Source organism: Rutidosis leptorrhynchoides, chromosome 9 (assembly GCF_046630445.1).
Source record: "Rutidosis leptorrhynchoides isolate AG116_Rl617_1_P2 chromosome 9, CSIRO_AGI_Rlap_v1, whole genome shotgun sequence".
NCBI lineage: Eukaryota > Viridiplantae > Streptophyta > Magnoliopsida > Asterales > Asteraceae > Rutidosis > Rutidosis leptorrhynchoides.
Window position 1 is genome coordinate 254347935 of NC_092341.1, and position 16960 is coordinate 254364894.

Sequence of the window (16960 nt, forward strand, 5' to 3'; positions counted from 1 at the left end):
TAAACTACCCAAAACGTTAGGCCAACATCAAAACTCCAACAAAGCATCATCACGGGACACCTAATGTCCGATAACCCCCTTGCCCTTAACTGCGCCTGCATCTAAAAAGATAAACAACGAGAGGGTAAGCTAACGCTTAGTGAATGCAATAATTATACACATACAAATATAACCTACTTACATGCAATCACATACACAATTACCTCATACACGCTAGCAATTTAAAAGACATACCAACGCAAGGCATAACGCTAAATCTCCAAGTCCACAAGCTAGCACAACGATAACATATATAACTCGAATAATGTGAAAACACCACACAGCAAAACACATAGCCATGGTTAACCAATAGTACAAGGAATGGTACTTCGAATTTCCCATTGGTGTTCCCAACAACCTTAGTGCACAACAAATTATAACACTAACCCCGGAGTGGTATCGATCGCCCGAACTTTAAACCCATCCGTCACGTGTAATGTGGTATCGAACACCCGAACTTTAAACCCACACTACATGCCCACCACATATATGACATGGCATCGAACGCCCGAACTTCAACCCATATCATATATTGACCCGATGTGGTATCGACCGCCCGAACTTAAACCCACATCGAATCTCGTACAAGTAAATACATTATATACACATATGCATAATCATTCCACTCACCTCAAGATTCTTGTAGAAGCTAACCGAGCTTGCAACCCTTCAATGTAACGTACCTATTACATTATGCATTTATTAACATACAATCTAGTTGAATTAAATGCTAACTTCTAACCCTTGAGCATTTAATGACCCGATTGCATTAAATGACTCAACTACCCCAAAACCGCCCATTAATGGCCACGCCTCGTCATAGATCATTTAAGGCTAGTGATTAGGGTCTATTAACATCAACTAACATAAACTTGGTGTATTTCATAACCATTTTGCCCGATTAGGTCAACTAGTGCTCTTTTGACTCTTTGACTCACAAATCAAGTCAAACTTACACAATAATAACTCTTTCATCATTTTAAAAGTGCATTAATGACTAACAACATCATTTAGCACTTACAACCTCAAATCACAAGACCAAACCCTAGATAATAGCTATTTAGGGTTTCCTTTCAATAATCCAACCCAAAACCCACTCATTTAACCCTCAAATGGGTCACACTAATTCCATATGAACCAAACCCTAGCTTAAACTAATTAAAACTCAAGACTTAGAGTTAGAACTTACCAAGACTATGAACGTGTAGCTAGAGATACAATGAACAACTTTAATTCTTGCTCCTAGGTTTGATTCACAACTCTTCACCTTCAAATCTCAAGATTAAACTTAGTGGGTTTTATGTTTTGGGAGGAAAATGTGAAAGAAAATGGAAAAGAAATGAGAAATAAAGAATAAGTGGTTGATATTAAAAGCTCCAACCAGATCTACACGCAAAAAGACCAAATTGCCCCTAAACCCTATTTAATTTGAGTGGAATTCGGAGTCAGAACTGCAGAATTGCCGCGGCGCGGCACGTTTGTCGCGACGCGACATAAAGAAGGAAAAACGACCCTTCTTAACTCAAGTTCTGATCTGGATTTGCTTTGTTTGCCGCGTCGCGGCCCCATTCCTCGCGGCGCGGCATTGGCCTGTTCCTGGTCACTTCGACAACAAATCATAAAACGAAGGTTCATACAACTAGCACACCTCGTTCACTATTCCTATGCACGTCTAAGCTTCGCCCTTAAGTCTCACACGACTCAACAACATCGCGACACATACACAAACACGTATACGCACGCATTCGCATATACCCATATATATATACACACATATACATATATGCACTTACACCTAACTAACACTTTAGTTCATTTAATCACATAACGAGTAAGTTATAAGCGTACTATTGATTAAGTACGTACCTTTAGACGCGCACGGGAAAACGGGGTGTTACACTATGCTTAAAAGAAAGAACAAGTGAAATTGGTGAAAAGGATAAAAGAATAATTTTACCTCACTTGCACTATTTTTTCAAGTGATCCAATCGTAGAAAGTAGTGACTCTCCCGTCCACACGAGAATGTCAAATTAATAATCGAAATTTTATAAGGCTATTACAGTAATAAATAATAGGATTTTTCCGATGATAGCTATAAAGGCTGTCATTAAATCATTCGAACATGCATAAAATTGCTTGTACATTCAAAATTCTTAACCACTTCATGAATATAACCGACTCATATACTACTAATCTATGCATATACTATTTAATTCTTAATGACAATCTTTAGACTTCAGAGCTATTATTAGAAAACTTTTAAATAATAAACTACACAACTAGTGAAGTGACCCGTGAATTCATGGATTTGATTAAAAATCATTTGTGAAAGATTGTGATCTTGGCACAAAAATATTAAGGTGAAATCAAATGTTTATTAGAAAGATTATACAATAAATAAATAAATAAATAAATAAATAAATTAGTAGTAAATGGTCTGAATAGATAGAAAAAAATAGAAGACTCATTTTACCATCCACTACTTTAATTACCATAAGAAACTATATCCATGCGCTACATTAGATGTATAATGGAAGAGATGAAAACACATGTTTCAATATACCTGCTAATTATAGTTTATAATTATAACACCACATATATTGTGTTGTGAGACTTTACACCCAAAACACCACTCAAATGTTCAATATATGTGTGAACAACTTTAGGAACTAATGGTAAATACTTACTCAAACAAATCTTAGCCTTATTGACATTAACGTATAAGAAATTAAGAATTAAAATACTACTGAACTAAGGATTTTGATGTTTACTTCAAACGTTGCATCAACACTTAAAAGAACCGGACATATGCCATTATATGAAGTGACTGCAAATTAATTAGCTTAAGTAATGACCCGGACCAGAACTCAAAAAAAAAAAAAAAAAAAAAAAAAAAAAAAATTCCATTATGGGCAAAGAAGAAATAACTGCAAAATGATTAGTTAAAGTAATGACTTTGAACTAAACAAAATGATCTGCATATCAAAGCTTGAAACAATAAGTCATGATTTATTAATATCATCTCCAACCTTGCTCATTTATGCAAAAAAAAAAAAAAAAAAAAAAAAAAATAATAATAATAATAATAATAATAATAATAATAATAATAATAATTGTGCCGTTGGCCCCTCCATTTCACTCCAAAAAGCTAACAGCGTCCCTCAAGTTTTTTTTTTCTTTCAGCGTCCCTCTATTATCCCATTTAAGCATACCGAGTCCCTCCGTCAACCTTCCGTTTAAATTGGACGTTAAGTGTCACCACGTGCCTGAAACGTGATGGGTAAAATCGTCTTTTTATCGTCACCTTCATCCCATATTGAGAATCTGTAAACTTATCACAAACAAATCTACAAAATTTTACAATCAATCTTCATCATCAATCATTATTCCATCTTCATCAAACAACATCATAATCACATCATCTCTTAATCATATTAACAAAAACAACATCATAATCACATCATCTTCATATTTATCAACGTGTTCTTCAATTTAGGTGTTTTCTATTCTATAATTTTACAACAAATCGAGCCTAGATCCTTGTTCCTTATCATAAACCGAATCATCAAACCTGATTTTCAGATTCGAAATCATCAAAAACAGATCGTGTTCTTCGTAGCCTGAAAAGACGAACGGCGTAGGTCCATGGAATAATCCAAAATGTTTTTGAGAAAAGTAAATTTTTTGAGTTGTTCACAATCATATTGTGAACGTTTCTGCAAATTTTTAGATTATAATTCGTTCATTTGATCATTAATTCGTTGAGTCAAAGCTGAAATCTAAAAAGTCAAAGTTTATTTCTAAAACTTGAAATCTTCAAATTATATCAAATCAAGAGGTTTTACATACTGAATTTAAGTGTCGAGAAGGCAAAGGAAGGATTTTGAATCTGTTGTGGCTTCAACGATATCTTTGGAACAAGAATTTAGATTTCGAGTTTTTTGCGGCAGTATATTTTTTTGGATTAAATATTGAGCTCTCATCTTCTTTTCATCAAGAAAGTTTCATCTTCAATGAGCTTCACGGCTTCTTTCGGGTAACTGAATCTTCCAATTGCAAGATTTTTATTTGGCGTTATTTGATTAATTTTTGGGATTTTTAGATAGTGTTAAGAGTTGATTTTCACCCTCATGTATCCTTTATATATATATATATATATATATATATATATATATATATATATATATATATATATATTTCGGTTTCAAATACAGGTTTTGTATTGTATTGATTGTTGTCTACAATAATTGAGTTTGTGAAAATATTGAAATTGTGGTGTATGTAATGCTACTGATATATTTTATAAAAGAAGTTAGGGTTTTAATTTTAGGGAAAAAACATCTCACATTCAGATGAAGAGAAGGGAAAGAGGTTTTGAAGGTTTGTTGAGTATTAAAGTTAAGGTTTTAATTTGGGGATGAAGATGAAGGTAAGATGATGAAGATAAAAGGAAAGAAATATTTTTTAAAATAAATGAAAAAGAAAAGAAAAAGACAAATAGATTAAAAGGACGAAAATACCCATCACGTTTCATGCACGTGATGGGACTTAACGTCCAAGATTAACGTCTGACTGACGAAGGGACGCGTAATCAAAAAATGTGATAATAGAGGGACACTGAAAGCCAAAAAAAACTTGAAGGACGCTGTTAGCTTTTTTGGGTAAAATGGAGGGACCAACGGCACAATTATTTCAAAAAAAAAAAAAAAAAAAAAAAAAATCCAAACAAGTAACTTAAAAATCTAAGATAAAAAAAAACCAATATATCAAGATGAAAACAAAGAATTAATAAAAAGTTGTCAGTGAGATCAAATATAATTAAAAAGATAATTATTCTTCAAGCCATTTAGACCGGATAATATACAACTTGATTAATCAACATATTTCTAAAGTCAGTGAATATTAATTTTGTATTTACTTTATACATATGTTAAAAATTGGTCAAGAAATGGGTATATAATCAAACAATATGAAGGAATTAGAGATATACATATCCTATGAGAATGTAGATGTTGGAACTCAAAGATCAAACCCAAAATAACAGTACGCAAAATCACATCCAATCTTTGATTTTTTATTTTTTTTTTATATATATGTACTTATATAGTCACTTTTGAATATGAAGAAATTAGATAAAGTAAAGAATCAAGCCGTGATTTTACCTAAAGTAACTAAATATAGCTGCGATTTCAGTTCATATGGTTAAAGATGTGAGGCATGTAACCAAAATAATCCATTAAACTCGACCTTTGAATCAAAACAGTATATTATGAAGAAAGCGTACTATCCATATATATAAACACATTGTAATTTCACGTGAACTCAAAATAAATATATATAAAGATAAAAACTTACATGAGATGAATTGACATGGTTTACAGGAATTTGAGACTAATAACTTCAAAAGCACGGTCATTGCATCATAATCACCAATCAGAGAATTTCAAAAGATATCATTTTCCTATATACAACAAAAAGCTTTTATGTGCTCGTCTTGTGTTACCATTTCAGTTGTAGTAACATTTCTACCAAAACCACTCGAACCAAGATAGATTCAAAAACAACATATACCACAAAAATTTACATGAATTCATTATGAGTACATAGAAAAAGATTAGTAAGCATAAAAAAGATTAAAAACATAATAATGCATAAGAATTAATTTGTATGATTTCCTGATGAAGATGAAATACTTGGGAATCAAGAAGTATAGATCCCTGTTTATTTCATCTATGTAAAAAAAAAATAATGTTCCTAAATAAACTTTAACATTTAAAGCATCAAATTAACTAAAAAGAGATGCCCATAACAATTGTGTACCTCTTAAGAACGGATGAAAACTCGATCTTGTGAAAATGGTAGCCACTAAGAAAATGAAAAGACAAATTTAGATAATCAAAATACCCTAAAATAGATAAAATTTGAAGAAATAAATGGTTAAAGTACTATCAACACCTTATATTAAAAAAAATAGAAAATGCATCCAAGGATAAAAAAGAATAATCAAGAGATAGTAATACTTGTTCATCTGGTGTTCCTGAGCATACCTCTTTAAGAAAAAAAAAAAGAAAAAAAAAAGTCTAATTGCACATTATCACTTACAATAGCATTTCTTGTAATAAGCAACATCTAGGTACCTTAAATTCCTAGCTTCATCTCAAGTGTATGTTTAAGAGAGCTTTGATTCATTTCCGTTTCACCATCAATTGCTATTGAAGAATCGCTGGTACATCAAACAAAATCCTTCAAAACAACATCCTTCACACAAATTACAAACAACTTAGGCTGAGAAAAAATTATAATTAACTAATATTTTAAATATATTGCATTTGGTGAAAAGGTTAATTATAAACTTTGGTCATAGCCCTGAAATAATTCATCAACATGAAGTTTGAGTCCTAACAATCACATATATAAAAGATCACCAAATGAGACAAAGTTAAAGCTTATATTTGTTTTTCAAGATGGTATATTTGCAGTAAAAAATTGACTTGACAGTGTTTCAAGTCAACTGAAGCTTTATTTATTGCGCATTCTATGTCAAGAACATTTCATACACCATTCTGAATTGTGATAATTTTATCCTAAAAACTATTTTCAGAATAATATGAAACAAAGTTCCAACACATCTTCATGTAAATTTATACCTACAAACTTTTATTGAGAGTGATATCCAAAATTATTTTTAGTTGTAAAACCTGGCTAGTAATTGACATAGGATTTCTGTTGTTTCAAGTAGCAAAGTGATGAATGATGGTAGTTGTGATACCTTAAGTACGTTAGCCGCCCAAATTGGTGTTCTTCCAATTTAAACCAATGCAACCATACGTCCAGCTTCATTTCCAGACAACTTGACCTGTCAACATTCCAAATGGTGCATAAATTTAGTTTTGTAGTATGGTCACTGAAATAAAAACACAAGAATGTGAAGCCAGTAATACATATTATTTATTGGATACCTTCTCTTCCTTCTTAGTCTGGTCAAGGGCATAAACACAAGATGTGAAGCCAACAATTACCACCTTAATCCAAAATCAAGTTTAATCATCAGGTAGCCAATGTAGCTTTGTTCCATTTTAAATCAAAACTCTAACAAAGTCCTTTTATCAATCAAAACTCCAACAAACAAACACCTAATATTATTCATATCATAACCATAAATACACTCACTTTAATCGTATCATTCAATAGGTCACTTCACTTCCTGTAGGATATGATGCATAAAATTGGTCTTCTATTGAGAACCCATATCAGAAAATAATTGGTTTCCTTATGTTAATGAATTAATTGAAACTCAATATAATTCATTTTTTCACGTGTGGTTAAACACAAATGTAAATCCTCTACTTGTATTGTTTCACTTTCTGTCAAACTGCACATATAACTTTTAGGCCCCGTGAATGTTTTTGGATGTAATGGATTGTGGCAAAGGAATTGGAATCCGAAATAATTGGAATTGATAAATTCCATGGAATGTGAAAAATGTGTTCTATTTTACATGGAATGAAATTGAATTTCATTTTATAAAATAATTAAAAAGTTATAAAAAGAATTACGTTTATAAATTTTGTGTTCATTTCCAGACTTACTTTTTAAAAAAAAAAATAAATAAATAAAAATAAAATTGGCGATTTGAGAACACGTGTCGAAAACGCGCGTTTTATGCTGTGAAAAAAAGCGTTTTCGGGCGCGTTGCAAGATCGCACGTTTTCGGGCGCGCTGCGAGATCGCGCGTTTTCGGACGCGCTGCGAAAATGCGTTTTTCCGGACGCGGTGCAAAAACGTGCGTTTTTGCAGGGGATCCGAAAATCCGCATTTCTGGACGCCCTGCGAAAACGCGCGTTTCAGCAGGGATCCAGAAACGCGCGTTTTCGGGCGCGCTACGAAAACGCGCGTTTCCGGGCGCCCGCGAAAACGCGCGTTTCCGGGCGCCCGCGAAAACTCGAGTTGCCTGGCGGCCCGCGAAAAAGCGCGTTTCCGGACGGCCCGCGAAAACGCGCGTTTCCGGGCGGCCCGCGAAAACGCGCGTTTTTGGCGGCCCGCGAAAACGCGGGTTTCCGGGCGCCCGCGAAAACGCGCGTTTCCTGACGCACCGCGAAAACGCGCGTTTCCGGACGCCCCGCGAAAACGCGCGTTTCCGGACGCCCGCGAAAACGCGCGATTCCAGACGCCCGCGAAAAAGCGCGTTTCCGGATGCCCGCGAAAAAGCGCGTTTCCGGGTAACGCGCGTTTTCGGGCGCCCTGGAAAACGCGCGCTTCCGGGCGCCCGCGAGAACGCGCGTTTCCGGGCGACCATGAAAACGCGCGTTTCCGGGCGCCCTGCGAAAAGGAGCGTTTCCGGGCGCCCTGCGAAAAGGCGCGTTTCCGGGCGCCCGCCAAAACGCGCGTTTCCGGGCGCCCGCGAAAGCGCGTTTCCGGGCGCCCGAGAAAGCGCGTTTCCTGGCGCCCTGCGAAAGCGCTTCACTAAAATTTGAGCAGAAAACGCGCCCCGTAAACACGCTTTGAAAACGTGACACGAAAACGCCCACCAAAAAAGTGACCCGACCCGCTAAAAAACATCTCAAAAACGCGACTCGAAACGCGCCACGATAACGCGCCGCGAAACGCAGCATAAAACGCGACCCGAAAATGCGGACCGAAAACGCGGACCGAAAACGCGCGTTGAAAACGCGCCTCGAAACCGCGCGCCGAATAGCTTCCTGAAAACGTGTAAAAAAAGGTTGGGCAACGTAATTTTGTGAGCTCAAAAAAGGAAAAGGCTGAGACCTTGATAACATAAAAAGTCTGCATATTAAATTCAAATTTAAATTCAAATTAAATATTTATGTAATTAATTTAATTTAAATTCAATTCATATTTATTAAATTTATTAATTAAATGTAATAATTAAATAATTTGATGGCATCATCTTGATAGTTTAGATTTTTTTGATTTTTTTTTTTAGAATTTTTTTTAAGTTTGATAAATGGTTATTTATGACATCATGGTATTAGCCTTTTTTAAGAATCTAATAGATTAGAGGGACCAATCGTGTAACTTAATATTCCTTCCAGATTAACCCACTTCATTCCCCTTAATATCTTCTCTATATAAAGGCCAAACACAACCATCTCTTTCGTTTAAGAGTTCGGGTCGATCCCTATCCAGATCCGAGGTTTTTATTCAAATTCTAAACCCTTTTTCTGATTCCCTCACAATCCAATCCAATTAATTCCCCCGCTTTCTTCAAATTCAAACTACAACAAATCATAAATACAATTTCGGCTTCTAATTTCACCTAATTACTGAAGTTGTGCACGTACCACTGGTAAGTTAATTTCTGTTCAGTTGTTTAATTTTATTTGCAATCAATGAAAATAACGTTTAATCAAATCTTCGTAACAATTTCCTGATCTTAATTGTAGTGAACTCGATTGATTTCATTGTGGATTCGAGAAATTAGGGTTTTATTTAGGTTCCATATTTGAACTCTAGTTTCATAATATGTTTTTATGTTGAAGCTGTTGGAATGAATTGATATGAAGTTGCTAATATGAGTGATGGAGAGAGTTCGAAAGAAATCGAATTCAGTTTGAAAAAGAAAAGGAGAAAAAATGATGAGTTTGCACAGGCGATTGCGCGAATTGCGGTGGCTCAAGTGTGCGAAAGTGTAGGGTTTCAAGGGTTTCAGCAATCTGCACTTGATACATTTTCTGATGTTGCTTGCAAATATATTTGTGAAATAGGAAAAATTTTTTTTTTTTTTTTTTTTTTTTTTTTTTTTTTTTTTTTTGAAAGGCAATGTTAGTGGTTAGCTCACGAAGTTAATTCACGAAAATCCCCCCCCCCCCCCCCCCCCCGAGACTCGAACCCCGGTCTCCTCGAACACCATGTTAACATGGTGACCAATGAGGCAAAGCCCCATTGGCGAAAAATGTCAAGTTTTAATGCTAATATTGCTGGTAGGACTGAATGCAATGTGTTTGATATAATTCAAGGGTTGGAAGATTTGAGTATATCACAAGGGTTTGCAGGAGCATCAGATAGAGATCATTGTTTGTCTGGGTCTGGAGTAATTAAAGAGATTTCGCAGTTTGTTAGTTTATCGGAAGAAATCGGTTTTGCTTATTCGGTTCCTTCTTTTCCCATAGTTAAAGAGCATAAATCGACGTCCAGTTTTCTGCAAGCGGGAGAAAAGCCACCGACAGACGATATTCCCGTTTGGTTACCTAAGTTTCCTGATCTCAGTACGTATAGAATCATGCCTTCCGCTAGTAAAGAAGAAACTGAAGTGATGCCTGATAGAATTGAGCAAGAACAGAAGGTCAATGAGCCGTCATCGTCGAAATTGGAACAGTTTTGGTCCCGTAACGAGTCTGAAAATCCTGTGGTTATCGAACAGGTCGATAACAGTGGAAGAGATCGAACGCGTAATCCTTTTCTTGCTGTGCCTTTACAGCCTGGGGAAAAGGAGATTTCACTAATTACAGTTCCTGCTAAATTCAAGGAAGAAGACATGGTGAAAAATCATAGTAATCACGTTTCTGAATTGGATGCATCTGCTAAAGAAAATCAGGCAGTTAATGCCAGTAGGCGTGATTTAGAGGAAGCTAGACAAAAAGTTGTTTTGAATGATAGGTCTATGATGAAAGTGAAGTTACAGTTTAACAGAAAAACTTTGGATCCTGCAAATAGACACAATGAGAAAGGGAAAGTGGAAAGCGTGTTTTGGTTTATGAATGACGACGTAAGGGATGAAAAAGAGAAGATAACAGAGGAACTTTTAACGGAGCCAATGGAGGTTGAAGAACAAAAGGGAGATGATTTAGTTGTAAATTAGGAAATTAGATTAGGGTTTGTATACTAGTTTGGAATACTAGCAGAACAAGCTAGTTCCGGAGTAGTCGAAGTCGGGCGCATATTTTCTAGAGGGGAATTTTCCCACTTTAACATTTCTTTCCGAGGTATGTTTGTAGCTTTTATATTGAGTTTTTTAGTCAATGATAATTCTTTTCAATTGAAATTCATTACTTTTGGCGTCTTGTTTATAAATCATTAATACTAAATTCTAGTTTTCGGTACATTGCATCATGCATGAATGAAATAATGTCATCATGCTTATGTATCTTGTCTATTGCATTACATATAGATGGTAATTGCTAATGTTTATAGGAATGTAAATTACATTCTTACTAAGGTGGGTTATGTATTTTCACGAATCACATCGTGGATACTTTCTAGAAGATTTGGTAACTATTTTCCCATAGTTCAAGAGAAAAGTTGACTTTATGCCTAGATGAAGGAAATGCAAGTGTAATGGCCAATAGGACTTTTATATCATAATCAATAAACTGTTATGCTTCGGCATTTAAAAGTAAAAAACTTATTTTGTAGTAATCGTCATATGGCCTAAGTGGATGCAACCTTCTGTACACGATCTTATCCAAATAAATTAGAACCGCTATGATGAGACTTGATTAGGCATTGAAGTGATACATTCCCTTCGTCAATTACTGATCTCGTGGGTAACTCATAAAAAGTCCAATGAATTAGGAATATTTTAATAACAAACAAAAGCTGCAAGTTATCATTTAGTTTCTTAAATCTTGCATGATAATCCGTCAGTTAGCAGTGTAAGTTCAGATGCCAGCTACCTTTAGAATTGAAATCCTTAACTACAACCGGAAGATGAGAAAATGATTAGAAGAAATACAAGTTCTGGTTACTATTATCCAAGTTCTGGTTACTATTTATATTTGAGGTAAGGTTCAGATACATTAGGCTATAAATTTCATTTTTGGTCTTTAACTTCACTTTTCTTGATGAATCTTGAACTCATTTTCACGTTGACCCGAACAGGAGTTGCCAATTCTTTTTGCTTGTGAAATCTGCAATAGTGCATTACTTGTCATACGGACTAGATTGTTACGTACTTACATGCATATGATCTCTTCATAGAAACTTTTGGCTCCTTTGCTGTTAATGTTAAATAATTTTGGCCACATTTAAATAAACAAGACAGTGAACAAGTTATATTTGACTATGGTACGTCATGCTTGCATTACCTTTAGACCCTAAGCTTATTGTTTGCTGAATATTTGATATTTTTCTAATCATTATCTCTTTTAGAGTTCTAAATTTAAATTCGTTTAGTAAGGAGACAACACTTGAATATATTTTTGATAAAAAGTATGATTGATGAGTATAGATGGTTTAAATATCAGATATCAGATGTGGTGGTTGTATGACGGATTTAAATAGTATAAAGGCTACTCAACTTACAAAGAATTCTAGTAGTAATTCACATGGAACTAGCTGAAACTTTAAATTGATATCTAAAGTTACAATTTTATTAGTAGTAGATACGTATTTTTCGATATCTACTGCTCTACGCAAAACAACCGCCTACAATGTCTTGGTGGCCTATATTGCAGAGTCGCCACCTCAGCATTTACAACCTCATTAATTAAATCTTTAAAAATTTGACGCTCGATGTCTAAAACTACACTCGGAACCTCATAACAACACTTATCCCAATCATCAGAACTTTTTTTCACGTCTGCACTTACAAGGTTCTTTACTTCATCATCTTCATCATATACACATCTCCTTGAGGTACTTTCGAGATTATCGATTTCTAACCACAATTCTTGCATTAGCTTTTCCCCTTTCACAAGTTTCCCAGATGACACAACTAATTTGTGGAGAAGAATATCATTCACGCAATCAAATATCAGTTTTCTTCTAATCGTGTTATTGGATTTAGATCTTGACTTATTTTTTATGCATTCAGCTTTTGTTTTTTCCAGAATATCGAACAATTCTGGTTCAATCAAATTGTTTCCTGGATGAAGCTGGACTAATCTGATGGCAAAATCTGGATCAGTTGGAAAACCCGATGCTGATAATATCTCGCTAACGTATCTATAATCATCGTTTCTGCTTTTGCATGAAGATGCTACAGTTTCATCAACGGGACTCAATAAATCGATTTGATGAATGAGGTTATTTCTGTTTTCTAATTTTACGTGATTGAAGTCGGAGTACTGATTTGTATCTGTACCATTCAACAAGACGTCGTTTCTCATATGATTCCATTCGCTTTCGACATCGTGTAAAATTTCACAATCTGAAAAGAAAATTGTCAGTTTCTTTATGTGTAATTGTTCTGTTATCTGTTTTGTTGATATTTTTTCTTTACTAGTTGTATATTAGTCATAAATTAAACTCCAATTCAAATATATCAAAAGTTAAAGAATGTACCTTTGAATAAACTAGGTTTCTTCTTTACTGGAGATAGCGCCTCTTCTGTGTAAAAAGCGTCAAGAACTGAGACAGGACTCTGTTGTTCCACAGTAAGTTTAGCAAGTTCAACATTAGGCCTGTCTTCCATTAATCTTTCGGCAAAATTAATCTGAAAATTGAAAATAAAACATGTTAAGAAACAAATGTTTGTTATGTTAAAATTTAAATATGTTTATCGTGCTAAACAACGTGAACCGGCCTCACTCACCTTGTGATCGTCCTTTAGTTGATCATTGCTGTACCTACATGATTGCTTATTGTTTTGCAATTGATTAGGGAGCTTGATTTTCGGGTGTCTGGTCTTCAAGTACGATACAACGGGCTGCACATTTGATTGCTTTCGGCTTTTGTTTGAATCAGAGGCTGGTGCAAGAAAACATCGATTTTCATCATCTTTCTTTGAGCTCTGCGGTCTTGGGCTCGAGACCGGTCTCACTCCAATCACGTCGCCTGGCGAGTTTAAAAGTGATCTTGACGTCCTTTCAGTTACCTTTTTATTTCTTGGAACTGTCCGTTTAACCTGCTTTCTAGTTGCATTGTTAATGCTATGAACACCGGTGACCATCATAGATACTGTATCTACCTTACGCGGTTTTACGGTCCTGCTCTTTGGTGAGCTAGTCCGGTTGATCACAGGTGAACCCGGTTGTTCTGTTTTTTGATCTTTGCTGTCTAACCCCATTTTGTTTGTTTGCATTGCTTCAAGTATCTGCTTCAATGCCCTAAGATCGTTTCCTGATGTTTTAAACTCGAGAACACTTAACCTTTTCTCCATCTCACAATAAACAGAAGCAGGGGCAAGGGCACCACTTTTGGTATTGTTCAAGTGGACCCTTGGAGAAACAGAAACATGATTATGTTTGCATTCTTCACTTTGTCTTGACCATCTTGGACTCGAAACCAATTGGTCATTAAAAGCCTGTTTAATCTTCAAGTTCGCAACTTCAGGAACGGAGTCTGTTAAATTCTCCAGACCCATCAACCGGGCCACGACACCTGAAGATGGTCTCTTATTACTTCCCGGCTCACGTTTCGACTCACTTGTGAAATTCCCGTCAGAATTTTGCTTGCTATCTAAAGATAGCCGTGGAAGCTCATTGACTTTGAAAGTTGACTTTAAAGAATATTGTGATTTTCTTTCATCACACGATGATCGCGATGTTTCCTTTATTTCTTTAACTCCCATTGAGGGCTTTTGAATCTTTTCAGTTTTCCGGTCTTTACTATCACATTGCAGGGGCTTTTGGTGTACGAAAGGCCTCGGGGAATCAATGTGTTTTATGACAGGGCCAACTTGTTCATCTTTTTTCACACGGATTCCTCTAGTCATCGAGTCCTTGACCACATTTTTTAGTTCGAGTGGCTGCAGTCGACAATCTGGTTTTTTGCTGCGAGTGTTTAGGGTTCCGGGTTCACGTGAAAGCTGCCGTTCTGTTTGAGCTCGTTTACTACAATCTAAAGATGAAAAGGTAGTTGATGAACCAGAAGAAGAAGAGGAGTTTCTTGATGATTCAGCGGAGGCTCGATTCTTTTCTGCCAACACCTTCTTTGTGTGTTTCGGCTATATTAATACAAAATTAGGTGAACATTTACATTTCTTCTCAGATTTAAGATATGGTAAGCTATTTATTTCGCTATTGTTTCTTACCTTCGTTTCCGTTGAATGCTTGAATTCCTTTTCACCATTTCCATCTTGACCTAAACAAAAATTCGTACCACTTTTAGATTCTTGAATTTATAGTAGTTCTTAAAATAGACTATAATCTTTTATTCTTTTAACATGCATCATCCATATGATATATGATGGAAATATTTGTTATCTTTGCTATAATATACTCCCTCCGTCCCAAAAAAACTGTCCCAGATTGACTTTTAAGGTCTTTGTATTCCAACTTTGACTTTGAATATTTTTTATTTTTATAATATACGGAGTAACATTTGATAATGATTATATGAATGAATTAAGTTTTAAATGTATTTTTCATTGGTATGTTTTTTTATTAAGTATTTTACAACAAAAATAAAAAATAAACAATTTAAAGTCAAAGTTGAGAGAAAGATTTTGAAAAGTCAAATGAGACGGTTTTTATGGGATAGAGGGAGTAGTATTTATTTATTTGGGCCAATTTACATCATGTTTCTGAACCCTTACATGCCCATGGCCTATAGTTTGTTGACACTTTGGGTTAGAGAGATGATAAACCCAAAATTAAGCAACTGTTTCTGAAAGAGGTAGGATTGAACATGTTTTCCCTTGATAAACACTAATGTTAAATTTTGTAACAAGTACATAATAGCAAATACATACAACAACAACAACAAAATGGTAGTATGAATGGTAGTTATAACAGCAAATATATGTTCTGTTAAAAAGTATGAATGGTAGTTATAAGGCGGTCGACACATGATAATTGGTTATATGAGTAATTTGAGTAGTATATATGCTTAATGTTATTTAGCATTACATGGCCAATGCTTCATAATTTATAATCTTGTATTTATTTTAGAGATTACTAATACGTAGTAAGTTATGTATAGTTGACTCAGAAAAATGAGAAGTGATCATAAGATTGATTATACACTTAAGACTGACTCATAGTAAAAACTGGCATGAAAAGTGAGTAAAAATCGGAACTTCACACAATCATGATAGCCATGATGTATTTATAGCTTGTAGTAGAATATATATTTGACGAAATTCATCCGTGATATAGTTGTAGAAATGTAAGATATCTGCATTTGGCATTCATAGTTAACTATTTGTGCTCTAATACTTGATCTTTTAACAAAGGGCCACTGATCTACTGGTATTGAGTTGACCTCTCCGACCGAAAGGATGTGGGTTCAAGTCCAACGGTAGACATTTGTATATTTTCATGGAAAATTCATGTTGGGTGTGCGTGTTTGCCTTTTAAAAAAGACTTGGTCATTTATATCTTTTTCATTTTTCTTGTCAGCCCATATTTCTCATTTAGCTGTTTCCATGAACATGAAATCTATGAATGCCTCATATGATGGAAGGCTTTTAATGATGCTTGTTTATAGTTTGCAGATACACACACACACACACACACAAAAAAAAAAATCTTATTTAAGTAAAATTTCATGAAGTTTGTACCTTGAGTTAACCTATTCTGGTTCCGTCCATGACGGTGTAGACCGAGAAGGTAACGCCGGTCAAAGAGCTGAAAAATGCCATTCATGCATCCTAACTGCTTATTTAGCCCTTGTTTATCTTCTCTTAGTGAGTATACAACCTTAGTAGCCATTTACCAAACCACTTTTTTTTTTTTTTTTTTCTCTCTTCACAATGTAGAACTTCCAAGACCTTCCTTCTTTTTATTATAAAAGAAAAAGTGAAAAATCAGAAGATGCTTTTCCTGTTTAAATGTACAGAAACTTATCAGTTACAATGATCTTCCTTTATACTCTTTAAACTGCAAAGCTGCACAAAGAATGTGCAGAATCACTATGATACTTTATTATGTGTTCAAGTCATTACTTATTTAAAACAATTGTGGTTATTAATTAAGTATTAAGTATCATTAAGGAAAGAAAAAGGTTTTATAATTGTGCTTGTTTTGGGTCATGAAAAAAAGGCTGCTAAAGGTTGAGTTGGAAGGGGATTTTGAAAGA

General features: G+C 34.9%; 2 protein-coding genes across 4 annotated transcripts; one reads left to right on the forward strand and one right to left on the reverse strand.

Moving 5' to 3' along the window:
• The first annotated feature begins 9449 nt into the window (after positions 1 to 9449).
• On the forward strand, positions 9450 to 13146 carry LOC139865899 (transcription initiation factor TFIID subunit 8-like). Of its 3 annotated transcripts, none has more exons than XM_071853997.1 (2): positions 9450 to 9765; positions 9949 to 11046. In XM_071853997.1, the coding sequence occupies exons 1-2, from the start codon at positions 9573 to 9575 to the stop codon at positions 10857 to 10859; spliced, it is 1104 nt and encodes a 367-aa protein (XP_071710098.1). In that variant the 5' UTR covers positions 9450 to 9572; the 3' UTR covers positions 10860 to 11046. The 3 variants fall into 3 exon arrangements, 1 of the variants encoding a protein (XP_071710098.1); XR_011765157.1 differs by lacking the exon at positions 9450 to 9765 and adding an exon at positions 12813 to 13146 and having other exon boundaries at positions 9869 to 10983; XR_011765156.1 differs by lacking the exon at positions 9450 to 9765 and adding an exon at positions 12829 to 13146 and having other exon boundaries at positions 9869 to 10983.
• Positions 12383 to 16642, reverse strand: LOC139865898 (protein LONGIFOLIA 1-like). Its single transcript, XM_071853996.1, has 5 exons — positions 16443 to 16642; positions 14973 to 15022; positions 13533 to 14885; positions 13283 to 13433; positions 12383 to 13148 (listed from the first exon to the last, which is right to left on the reverse strand). Exons 1-5 carry the CDS (start codon positions 16591 to 16593, stop codon positions 12400 to 12402), a joined length of 2454 nt encoding a protein of 817 aa, XP_071710097.1. The 5' UTR covers positions 16594 to 16642; the 3' UTR covers positions 12383 to 12399.
• Between the last annotated feature and the right edge of the window lie 318 nt (positions 16643 to 16960).